Source organism: Oryctolagus cuniculus, chromosome 7, assembly GCF_051225735.1.
Source record: "Oryctolagus cuniculus isolate XC-2025 breed Fujian yellow rabbit chromosome 7, ASM5122573v1, whole genome shotgun sequence".
Lineage (NCBI taxonomy): Eukaryota > Metazoa > Chordata > Mammalia > Lagomorpha > Leporidae > Oryctolagus > Oryctolagus cuniculus.
This window is the reverse complement of record NC_142873.1, coordinates 111,757,939-111,770,794: the sequence shown is the minus strand read 5'-3', so window position 1 is coordinate 111,770,794 and position 12,856 is coordinate 111,757,939. Positions and strand designations below refer to the sequence as shown.

The following is a 12,856-nucleotide window of genomic DNA, read 5'->3' as shown; positions in this document are numbered from 1 at the left end:
GATCTCCGCTGTGGCCAGGCAGTGCAGTGGAGGATGGCCCAAGTGCTCAGGCCCTGCACCCACATGGGAGGCCAGAAGAAGCACCTGGCTCCTGCCATCGGATCAGCGGGGTGCGCCGGCCGCAGCGCACCAGCCGCGGCGGCCATTGGAGGGTGAACCAACGGCAAAGGAAGACCTTTCTCTGTGTGTCTCTCTCACTGTCCACTCTGCCTGTCAAAAAAAAAAAAAAAAAAGAAAATGAGGCTAATACAGAGAAGCTGAGTAGAGTCCCGAACACATCATTTGTTTTTATGTGTTCATAAAAACAGGCCTCAGGCTATCCCCACCCCTAGATTTTCCACAGAGTATGTATACATTCCCTCATTCAATTTTGCTTACACTTGCTGGATTTCAATTTCTGTAATCTGCAACCAACAGAATACTAGTATTGAGTGCCTGTCCAGTGCAAAAGAAAATCTTATTTCTGATTCTACAATGTCCAAAGGTGTATCAGAGGGGCCAGCGTTGTTCTGTAATGGGTAAAGTTCAAGTCCCAGAAGCTCCACTTCTGATCCAGCTCCCTGCTAATGTGCTTGGGAAAGCAGCAGAAGCCCCTGCACTCACGTGGGAGACTCAAAAGAAATTCCTGGACCCTGGCTTTGGACTGGCCCAACTCTGGCCTTTGCAAACCTTTTGGGGAAAGAATCAGTGGATGGAAGACCCCCCCCCCCCCTCTGTACCTGCCTTTCAAGTGTCCCATCAATTTCCCAACAGGATCACTGACAAGGTGACTGTGAATGTCAGGAAAAGAAAAAGTAAATTTGAGAAATATTCAGAATCCTTCTTAAACACTCACTACATATTATGAGAAGCTAATCAGTGAAAAACAACTCTTCAAACCAATTGCACTCACACAGACAAATCATATTTGAGCATGGGATCCTTTTTATGAACTTGTTGTGTTCTTTAGAACTACTACTTGGTGAAGTCTGAGAAATGATAGCTGGAAACACGGCCAGCATCCCTTAGATTCAACATCTGAAGAAAAATTGAAACAAACACTCCTATCTTCTTCGTAATTTTAGCATAGCAGGTTAAAGCCACCTACTATGCATCCCATAATCAGAGTGCAAGTTCAAGTCCTGGCTACTCTGGTTCCAAACCAGCTTCCTGTAATGCATCCTGGGAAGCGGTAGATGATGGTTTAAGGGCTTAAGCCCCTGCCATTCCTGTGGGAGACCTGGATGAAGTTCTGGTATCCTGGTTTTGACCTGGCCCAGAGGGCATTTGGGCAGAGAACCAGAGGATGGAAGATACCCCAGTCTCTCTCCCTCTGTCTGTTGCTCTGCCTTTCAAGTACAGATAAATATTTTTTTAAATGCACCGAGAGATGACAATTCAATTTTGAAAGTAAAAGCAGTTTAAACTTTAGATTGAAATGAACTTACCTGCATTGAAATAAGAATGAAATCAATTAGGCTCCCAATTCCACAAAACCCTACAGTGCAAAACTTTAACAAACCTAGAAAAGAAGACAAAGTAATATACAACGTGGAAATTCTAAAAAACATTAGCAATGTTTTCCATTTTCAATAAACCATTATATTTACAAAAAGAATATAAAAGCAAAACTTTAAAAATCAAATATTCACCTGAAAAATGAGAAAAAAGTGTTTCTAAATCAAGAAGGATCCATTTTTAGTTCCACCATTACTATTAAAAATTCTTTCAAAAAGACTTTGCTTCCAGATGCTTTCAGCTTATGCTTCCTTTTCTGAGTGTGCTCTCTTTTATGTTAGTAACTTTAAACTTTACATCTTAAAACATAAATTTGGCAATTGGATTTCCTTAGGTATAAAATAAAGAGAACAAACATTAGGTTTTTGTATTTGAAACTTTTTTTGTTATTTTCGTTTCATTAAAGGTTGTGTCTTACAGATGCTTTGCTGTTTGCATAACTGCTTTTTATAACTACAGATTATTTAATATTGAGGTTGTTGTCTGCCAAACCCCAAGTGTCCTACAATGATGTGGTAATTAGGTCTCAATTATTCTTTTTGTGTTTGCACCTATAAAGGAATACTTTCAGGTCTCAGAAAAATTTAACCTGCAAATTCCTTTGTCCTATGATGACGTTATATGCCTGTCCAAACTAGTAACTTTGCAATTCAAAACAAACAAACAAAAAAAAGGGGATAATATAACCAAAGATTTTCAATATTTAAATTTAAAAAAAGATACTCTGTTATTTTCATAAGGAAATATTTACATTTAAAAATGAATATCGGGGCTGGCACTGTGGTGTAGCGGGTAAAGCTGCTGCCTGAAATGCAGGAATCATGTATAGGCACCAGTTTGAGACCCGGCTGCTCCACTTCTGATCCAGCTCTCTGCTATGGCCTGGAAAAGCAGTAGAAGATGGCCCAAGTCCTTGTGTCCCTGCACCCACATGGGAGACCTGGAAGAAGCTCCTGGCTCCTGGCTTCAGATTGGCGCAGCTCTGGCCGTTGCGGCCAATTGGGGAGTGAACCAGCAGCTGGAAGACCTCTCTCCCTCTCTCTCTCTCACTCTCTCTTCTCTCTCAGCCACTCTGTAACTCTGCTTTTCAAGTAAAAATAAAGAAATCTTATTTAAAAAAATTAGTATCACTATGAAAAAGCAGCATCTTGCTTCCAAAAGAGTGATAATCTTTGGAAATCTATGTTTTAATGCTAAAGATGAGCACAACAAAACATGCTAGTTTTGCATTTTGCATGTTTTTTTTTAAATTTTATTTTTATTTGACAGATAGTGAGAGAGAGACAGAGAGACAAAGATAAAAAAAAAAACAATGCTAAAATTCATATGTAAACACAAGAGACCTCAAATAGCTAAAACAATTTTAAACAACAAAAACAAACCCAGAGGCAGTACCAGATTTCAAGACATACTTCAGGGCATTTATAATCACAACAGCCTAGTCCTGCACAAAAATAGACATGCAGACCAGTGGAACACAATAGAAACCCTAGAAATTAATCCACACATACAACCAACTAACCTTGGGCAAATGATGTAAAATAAATCCCTAGAGGAAGGACAGTCTCTTCAACAAATGATGCTGGAAAAATTGGATTTCTGCGTGCAGAAGTATGAAACAAGACCTCTAACTTACACCTCATACAAAAATCAAATCGCAATAAGCAAAGATCTAAATCTATGACCTGATACCATAAAATTACTAAAGGAAAACATCAGGGAAGCTCTGCAAGACATTGGCATGGGCAAAGACTTCTTGGAAAAGACCCAGAGGTCTTTTTTTGAAATCAAAGTGAAATAAACAAATGGGATCACATCAAGCTAATAAGCTTCTGTACTGTAAAGGAACCTCAACAAAGTAAAGAGGCAACCAACAGAATAGGAGAAAATATATGCAAATATGCAACTGATAAAGGATTAATATTCAGCATCCATAACAAGCTCAACTAACTCAACAACAATAATAATAACCCAGTCAAGAAATGAGCAAAGGACATAAACACACATTTTTCAAAGGATGAAATACAAATGACCAACAGACACATGAAAAAATGCTCAGGAATCACTAGCCGTCAAGGGAATGCAAATAAGAACCACAATGAGGTTTTACCTTACCCATTAGAATGGCTATCATCCAAAAATAAAAAAATAATAAATGCTGGCAATGATATAAACTAATAGTACAAGCATTATGGAAGACAGTATGGAGATTCCTTAGAAATCTGAAAATAGATCTACCATATGACCCAGACATCCCATTTCTGGGAATTTACCCAAGGGAAATGAAATCAGCATATGAAAGAGTTACTTGTACCCCATGTTTATTCACAATAGCTAAGATATGGAATCAACTCAGATGTCCAGCAACTGATGGCTGGGTAAAGAAAATCTGGTATATATACATATGTAATACTACTCAGCCATAAAAAAGAATGAAATCCTATCTTTTGCAATAAAATGGATATACCTGGAGACCATTATGCTTAGTGAAATAAACCAGTCCCAAGAAGACAAACATCATATATTTTTTCTTATATGTATTAGTTAATATAGAATACAAAAATGTACAGGAATGAAATAGACATCTTGTAATTTGATTGTTGTTTTTAGCCCTTATTCATACTCCTGTGGAACTGTGGTCTTTACATTTTTTATTTGATGAATATTATGGTTAGTGGTACATTAACCCTGTGATTACCGAGTGAACTGAAATTATGTTTTGCAAAGACTAACGAAAAAAAGGGAGGAAGAGGGCCGGTGCTGTGGCATAACGTTTCATATCTGCATGATTTACATTATTTACTCAAATGAAATGACATTTTCCCATTAATGTACACAAGCTATGGTTCCATACTGTGGCTATTGTGAATAATGCTGCAGTCAACATGGGCGAGGTGTCTCTTCAAGATAATGATTTCCTTTCCTTTGGGTAACTGCCCAGAAGTGGGATGGCTGGATCATATGACAGTACTATGTTTGAGAAACCTCCATACTGTCTTGCATAATGGAAGTATCAACTTACACTCCCACCGACAGTGTACAAGGGTTAAAGGTTTTCTTTTCTCTACATCCTTGCCAACACTTGTTATCACTTGTCTTTTTTATAATAACTAACCTAACAGATACAAGGTGGTATTTCATTGTGGTTTTGACGTGCAATTCCCTGTTGATTAATGACGTGAAGCACCATTTTATGTTCCTGTTGTATACCTTTATATATCTTTCTTGGAAAAATGTCTATTCAGGTCCTTGACCCATTTTTTATTTGCATTGCTTCTGCTATCAACTCCTTTGAATCCCTTATATATCTTGGATAGTAACTCCTTATCAGAGATATGGTTTGGAAATATTTAAATTCTAGCAGACATGAATGCATATACACAGAGAATAAGATTCAGCCTCAAAAAAAAAGAAGGATATCTTATCATTTTTGACAACATGAATGAACTTGGAAGACATTGTATTAAGTGAAATAAGCCAGAAACAGAAAGCAAATATTGCCCGACATTACACACATAAAATTATTAAGGAAGCAGATATTAAGTATTCATACTACACACACACACACACACATACACACAAGCAACTGTCAGTTGACAGACATGTCTATTCCATTGCAGGAATCATTATACAAGTTACATCAGAACCCCAGTTTGTTGGGGTGGGAATTGGATCTGGTGGTTAAGCTGCCAGCTGGGATGCCTGCATCCTTTATCACAGTGCTTGGGTTTGAGTTCTAGTTCTATTCCTGATTCCAGCTTCCTCTTAATGTACACCCTATGAGGCAGAAAGTGATGGTTCAAACAGTTGGGTCCCTGCTACCCACATGGGAGACACAGAATGAGTTTCCAGCCTCTGACACTGGCCTGGTCCAGCCCCAGCTATTGTAGGTATTTGGGGAGAGAACAGGCATATGGGGGCTGTCTGTCTCTCTGTCTCTCAAATAAATTTTAAAAAATACAAAGTAAAATTAATAAATCCTACCACTGTCATCTTAAAAATATATTTGATAATCAACCTTAAGTTAAAAATAATTTTTAAAATAATATAATTAAAATAAACATAATTACTACTAAACTCAATTTAAAATATTTTAAAATTTTAAGTCAACACTCTAATCTTCACATTTAGGTCAAGTTAGCTGATAAAATACACTAAAATTCTTAACATTAAAATAGTTTAAATATAAAAAAGGTACTGATAAAAATATTTGAATGCTTAAAATGATAAAACAAATTTGACGTGCCCACTTAGTTTCTCTTACTCCAAGACTCCACTAAAAAATGGAAAGACATTTTTAAAGAGTCATAAACTCAACAGAATAGAGAAAATAGAAGATAAGACACTACAATAAGCTAAATGCAGATGAATGAGGCTATCTGCTGTCTTAAAACAGTATTCAAAGTATTTATTGAATTAATCAACATCCAATGATTGTCATAATAAATTTTTAAAGTTTAAAAATAAATATTCATATTTGAGCATTAAGTAAATGTTACATATTAGATTTGCAAATGTATCAACTCCTAGCCTCAAACTGAAAGGTTGTCTTTGATTTATGCTGATAACAGACTGGAGAGCAATGGAGCAGTCAACTCCTAGTCTTAAACTAACCAGTCACTCACTATACATAAAAGAGCTTTATTAGTCAGAGTTTCATTGGCTAAGAAAAAAATTCACAATATGTATCAACATATTATTATGTGCCATAGAAAGTCAGAAACATTAACTGATATGACAGGGTAGTCTACCTGACACAGAAGAAGCTAAAAAGTCACTAATTAGGCTAAATCATTAAAGATACAAAATATAGGCCGGCGCCATGGCTCACTAGGCTAATCCTCCACTTGCAGCTCCAGTACTCCAGGTTCTAGTCCCAGTTGGGGCGCCGATTCTGTCCCGGTTGCCCCTCTTCCAGTCCAGCTCTCTGCTGTGACCCGGGAGGGCAGTGGAGGATGGCCCAAGTGCTTGGGTCCTGCACCCACATGGGAGACCAGGAGGAAGCACCTGGCTCCTGGCTTCGGATCGGTACAGCATGCCAGCCGTAGTGGCCATTTAGGGGGTGAACCAACAGAAGGAAGACCTTCTTTTCTGTCTCTCTCTCTCTCACTGTCTAACTCTGCCTGTCCAAAAAAAAAAAAAAAGACACAAAATATATATTATTTAATATCATTGCAGAAAAAGCTGCTCCAAGGAATAGTGTTTCTCAGGATGAAGCCACCATGTGCAGTACTGGCATGCCATATGGGTGCTGATTCAAGTCCTGGCTGCTCTATTTTTGATCCAACTCTCTGCTAATGTGCCTGGGAAAGCAGCGGAAGATGACCCAAGTCCTTGGGTCCCTGCACCCATATGAGAGACCTAGAAGAAGCTTCTGGCTCAGGCTTTGGCCTAGCTCAGCCCTAGCTTTTATGGCCATTTGGAGAGTAAACCAGCAGATGGAAGATCAATCTATCTATCTATCTCTCTCTCTCTCTCTCTCTCACTCTCTCTCTCCCTCTCTGCCTGTCTCTCTGTAACTCTGCCTTTCAAATAAATAAATAAATCTTAAAAATAGGTGTTAAAGAAAAAAATAACATTTCTCTTTCCTTCCTAATCTTTAAAAAATTTAATGTTAGAAGTCTTTTTTTTTTTTTTTGACAGGCAGAGTGGACAGTGGGAGAGAGAGACAGAGAGAAAGGTCTTCCTTTGCCGTTGGTTCACCCTCCAATGGCCGCCGCGGCCGGCGCGCTGCGGCTGGCGCACCGCGCTGATCCGATGGCAGGAGCCAGGAGCCAGGTGCTTTTCCTGGTCTCCCATGGGGTGCAGGGCCCAAGCACCTGGGCCATCCTCCACTGCACTCCCTGGCCACAGCAGAGAGCTGGCCTGGAAGAGGGGCAACCGGGACAGAATCCGGCACCCTGACCGGGACTAGAACCCAGTGTGCTGGCGCCGCTAGGCGGAGGATTAGCCTAGTGAGCCGCGGCGCCGGCCCAGAAGTCTTTTTTAAAAATACATGTGGTCCTGTCCACTTGGAGAGAGAATAAAAGAGAATGTAGGGACTAAATCAGAAGGCTTGGGATATATTGTAAATCACTGTGTCATGTTACTTCCTCATTATAAATGTAGTTTCTTCATCCATCCACCTACCCATCATCTATAAAGGGGTCAGACTAGCATATTTATTTTGGCAACTCAGAAACCTTCATGCATACTGTATGGTCTTTAGCTGTGTTATGAAAAAGGTAGGATTGCTATAACAAATGACAGAAAAGAGTAGTTACATTGTTATACTCAGGCTACTGCATCAACCTCTTTTTCAGCTTACTCTGCTAGGAGTCTTGCTCCAATGTAAGTCATTTCCCACCGTTCTTCCAATATAAATCTGACCATGATACTTTGCTTTAAAACTTTTATTCCTTCTGATGCCTAAAGGATAAAGTCCAAACTCCCATAGCAAGATACTAAAGCCTTTTATAATCTGACGGCAGGCTACCTCCCTCCAGTCAATTTTATCTCCTGTCATCATTCTTCCTACATCATAAGGCTAAATTATTCTTATTCTCTCAACATATAGCCTTGCTCTATCATATCCTGCGGCTTTGCGCATGCTGTTCCCTGTAATGCCTTAAACCTCTTTAATCTCTTCATCCTTCAATACACAGCTCAAATGTCACCTCATCTAAGAAGTCTTTCACACTTCAAGGCCTACTCAAATTAGTCCTTTTTCTGTGTTCTAACAGCATTTTGCTATGATTGTCATAAACTGGCCTACCAACACATTCATATTTCATATTTATTTTCTTTATGACAACTATATACTATGCTTTTCCTCATTATTTCTAAGGCACTTAATCTAGTTTTTTTTATTTTTTTAAAGATTTATTTATTTATTTGAAAGGTGGAGTTACAGAGATGCAGAGGCAGAGAGAGAGGGTGAAAGAAGTCTTCCATCTGCTGGTTCATTCCCCAAATGGCCGCAACAGCCAGGGCTGGGTGAATCTGAAGCCAGGAGCTTCTTTTGGGTCTCCCACGCAGGTGCAGGGGCCCAAGGATTTGAGCCATTTTCTATTGCTTTCCCAGGCCATAGCAGAAAGCTGGATTGGAAGAAGAGCAGTCAGGATTTGAACTGGTGCCCATATAGGATGCCAGCACTGCAGGCAGCAGCTTGATCTACTACGCCACAGCACCAACCTCCTTGATATAGTTTTAAACATTGAAGAAATGTTTAACTGAATAAATTAATGTATAAAGTACTTTAAAACTTGACTTTTATTTGTCAGTGGTTAACACTGATTTTAGGTACTGCTATCAGACACCCAACTCCCATCAAACCCACATGGAATGAATAGAGTTAGCTGAAACAAGCATTGAAGCAGAGCATTCAAAACTTTAAATTTACTCAGTGAAGGGCTAATATGGAGGCAGAGTACTACAGTAAATAAAAGATTGATCTCTGGAGCTGGAAAATTTTGGTTCAAATTGAGGTCACTAGCTGAGTGTCCTTGGGTAAATCTCTTAATCTCATGACAATTTCCTTATCCATAAAACAAAGATGATAACAACAAATTTGTCACAGAATAAAGCAAGGCCTCTAGTCTCAGTAAATCTCTTAACCTCTCTGGTGACAGTTTCCCTTTTTGTTAAAGAGGATTTAAAGAAGATGAGAAACTCAGAAAGTTGTAAAGGGTAGGCATGTGAAAATGCTTTTTAAACAAAAGCTATAGTAATATGTAAATAGTTTCCAATAAGCATTAGTGACTATGGCAAATGTGAAAACCGCAGCTAGGAGGAAGGTATGAAGAAGGACACTGAGAGTAATCAGTATTGCTAACACCCCAACTCAGGTTGGTTGCCAAAATTCCAGCTCAACTTGTCCCAAAAGAAGCAGTTTCTATTCCTAGGGCAACACTGCCATAGGTTCAGGATTTTTTGGTGGGACAGACAACATGCATTCATTCATCAAAAAGCATCAGTAGTGAGAGTGCCAGTCTATTGTCTAAAGTAAATGCCGACACCATCTTCAGCGTGTGCTTTCATAAAGGTGAAACACAGTAGAGTCAATATCTCTTCCTTAAGCTGAATGGTGGAGCTAACTAATAGTTTTATACTCAGAAGAATGTTAACAATTCAATTCCAAATATATAGAACTTTGTAATACCAATAATATGCAGAGAATGAATCTCTAAAAATCTGTACATTTACTTGGAACTTAACTAGAATGTAAATTTCACAAGGAGGTTTTTTTTTTTTAATGAAACATACTCACCCAAGGCAGGGTATCCAAGGTAAAACCGATCTGCTCCCAACCATCCAAGAAAAAGAGACAATGCAACCGCCACTTTGTATGAATAGCCATTTCTGCACAAATTAAAACTGGGTGTCATAATTACACATTTCCAACATGTGAACATTTTAGAAAACAAAACTATTAATTATCACTTATTTGCTAATTGATCTATTCATTGAATTAATGCTTTTCATGAGCATACTGTGTGCCAGGTACTATTCTAATATTGGGAAATATCAATAAATAAGAGCAATAAAGATCCCTGTCCCTGAAGAGCTTATAATCTAGTAGCAGCAAACAAAAAACACAAGCATACTAAAAAGGTAAGCCAAATACTAGATTAGAAAGTCGTAAATTATATTAAAAAGGGAGGGGGGCAGAATCTCATGTGGGTGCAGTGCACCCTTGAGTCCTGGCTATTCCACTTCTGATCCAACTTCCTGCTAATGCACCTAGCAAAGCAGAAGATGGTCCAAGTCCTTGCCTTGGGCCCTTGCACCCCCGTGGGAGATCTGTATGAAGCTCCTAGCTCCGGTTTCCCTCTGGAGCGAATAAGCAGATGAAAAATCTCTCTCTCTCTCTCTCTACCTCTGCCTCTCCTTCCTGTAGTTCTTTCAAATAAAAAAAAAAAAAAAAAAGTGGAGCAGGATGTATAGATAAGCAGAATGCTCAGGTGTGTAGAGAATCCAGAATGCCACTGAAACCAAGTGATGACAGTAGTCCTCACTGAGAAGGTGATATTTGAGCAAAGACTCAAGGGAAGTGAGTTAGCATGCCGTGCCTCCAAGATAAGTGTGTCCCAGAAAAAGAAACAACTGGTGCCAAAGCAACACACCTGGCATGTTTGAGGTTTATTAAGGCAGCCAGTGTAATAGGAATGAAGTGAGAGAAGGGAAGACTATTGGGAGACAAGATCTGAGAAGTCAGGTGGAGCAGCAGGGGTGAAGGAAGCAGTTCATTCCTTGCCTTGTATACTGTTGCAAATACTTATTTCTACTAAGAGAAATGGGGAGCTATCACAAGATTTTTTCTTTTAAGATTTTATTTATTTATTTGAGAGGTAGATTTACAAATAGAGATAGAGAGATAGAGAAAAAGGTCTTCCAACCTCTGGTTCACTTCACAAAAAACTGCAACAGTGGGAGCTGAGCCAATCCAGGGCCAAGAGCCAGGAGTTTCTTCTGGGTCTCCCATGCAGATTCAGGGACCAAAGCACTTGAGCCATCTTGCACTGCTTTCCCAGGATATAAGCAGAGAGCTGGATGGGAAGGGAAGCAGCAGCTGGGACAGGAACCGGCGTCTATATGGGATGCTGGCAACCCAGGCGGAGGCTTAGTCTACTGGGCCACAGCACCAGCCCCTATCACTGGATCTGTATGACATCTGACTCATTTTAAAAATAATCATTCTGTTGTGCTGAAAAAAAAAAACTACAGGTAATATTTGTCAGCCACTGCCATAAAGATGATGTGTAACAAACCACCCTAAGATTCTGTGGTTTATAACAAACTGTCTCAAATTTGGTTACCATTCTCACACAGATTGCAGATTGGCTGTGTGTCAACAGACTTAGGCTGGTTAAGTATGAGATTCTGCTTCAGACTAAAGTTATGTAGAACTTGGATCTAAGGTTTAGATTTAGTTCAAGTCAGTTCCACTTAAGTTTTTCTAGGGCCCAAGCTGAAGGTACAGCAGTTACTTGGGACAAGTTATTTTTGGGACGTATTATCAAAGTACAAAAGGATAGCTAAATAATCCTCCGCCTTGCGGTGCCGGCACACCGGGTTCTAGTCCTGGTCGGGGCGCCGGATTCTGTCCCGGTTGCCCCTCTTCCAGGCTAGCTCTCTGCTGTGGCCAGGGAGTGCAGCGGAGGATGGCCCAAGTGCTTGGGCCCTGCACCCCATGGGAGACCAGGATAAGTACCTGGCTCCTGCCATCGGATCAACGCAATGCGCTGGCCGCGGCGGCCATTGGAAGGGGAACCAACGGCAAAGGAAGACCTTTCTCTCTGTCACAGTCTGTCTCACTGTCCACTCTGCCTGTCAAAAAAAAAAAAAAAAAAAAGATAGCTAAAACCCAGAAAGCATACATAAGCCTCTGCTTGTTTTACACCTCCTAGCACTGTATAAGCTAAATTAGGCAACATGGTGAAGCCCAAATCAATGGAGTGGGATACCACTACCCAGCTGCCAGGGACTAAGAGGGATAAACATTCAAGCAAATTCAAACCATCACAGGGACAGAATAATTTAAAGGCTATTAAAATAATCCAGGTCAGAATCAACAGGGACTTTACTCAGAGTAACAGCAAAGGAGGGAGTGAGAAGAGATCAGATTCTGGGTACATTCTGAAGTTCTGTCAAATGCACTTCCTGATGGGTCAGATTCAGTATACAAAAAAGAGAAAGGAGTAAGGATAGTTCTAAGGTTTTATCCTTTTTAACCTTACTAATAAGAAAGATGAGGCTACCATTAACTGAGCTGGGTAAGGCTAAGGATGGGTAGATCTTGGAAGGAAAATCAGAATCTCAGTATTAGACATCTAAGTCTTAGATGTTTACCAGATCTCCCAAGTAGAATGTACAAAAAGACATCTGGATTTGCAAAACTAGAGTTAGGGACAGAGGTCTAAAAGTAGAGGGTTATAAGCAAATAGGAAATATTTTAGTCACAAGACTGCCATGTGAGCACAATAGACCAAAGAAGAAACCTGAGGCCCGAGCCCTGAAGTATTTCAATATTAAGAGATGGAGAAGAGCTGGCGCTGTGGCATAGTGGGTAAAGCCACTGCCTGCAGTGCCGGCATCCCATATAGCAGCCAGTTCAAGTCCCAGCTGCTCCACTTCCAATCCAGCTCTCTGCTATGGCCTGGGAAAGCAGTAGAAGATGGCCCAAGTCCTTGGGCCCCTGCACTCGTGTGGGAGACTCAGAGGAGGCTCCTGGTTCCTGGCTTTGGATCATCCCAGCTCCAGCCATTGTGGCCATTTGTGGAGTGAACCAGCAGATGGAAGACTTTCTCTCTCTGCCTCTCTATAACTTTCACTTTCAAGTAAAATAAATAAATCTTTTTTATTTTTAAATTTTTTTTTA

The 12,856-nt window shown here is 39.9% G+C and overlaps 1 protein-coding gene across 13 annotated transcripts in view; it reads right to left on the bottom strand.

Moving 5' to 3' along the window:
* Window positions 1–12,856, bottom strand: part of TM2D1 (TM2 domain containing 1) — a 49,103-nt gene that overhangs the window by 13,470 nt on the left and 22,777 nt on the right. For 5 of the 13 annotated variants that reach the window (XR_016237317.1, XR_016237314.1, XR_016237313.1 and 2 more), the window contains 3 exons: window positions 9,746–9,837; window positions 1,632–1,826; window positions 1,428–1,501 (listed from right to left, as the gene is read on the bottom strand). Coding sequence is in view for 3 of the 13 variants with exons in the window: in XM_051857699.3 (XP_051713659.2) it covers window positions 1,428–1,501; window positions 9,746–9,837 (166 nt within the window). In the remaining 10 variants the exon portion in view is untranslated. Of the gene's footprint in view, window positions 1–1,427; window positions 1,502–1,631; window positions 1,827–8,336; window positions 8,574–9,745; window positions 9,838–12,856 lie in introns of those variants that run through there. The other 8 variants (XR_016237316.1, XR_016237310.1, XR_016237309.1 and 5 more) reach the window with 3 other exon arrangements.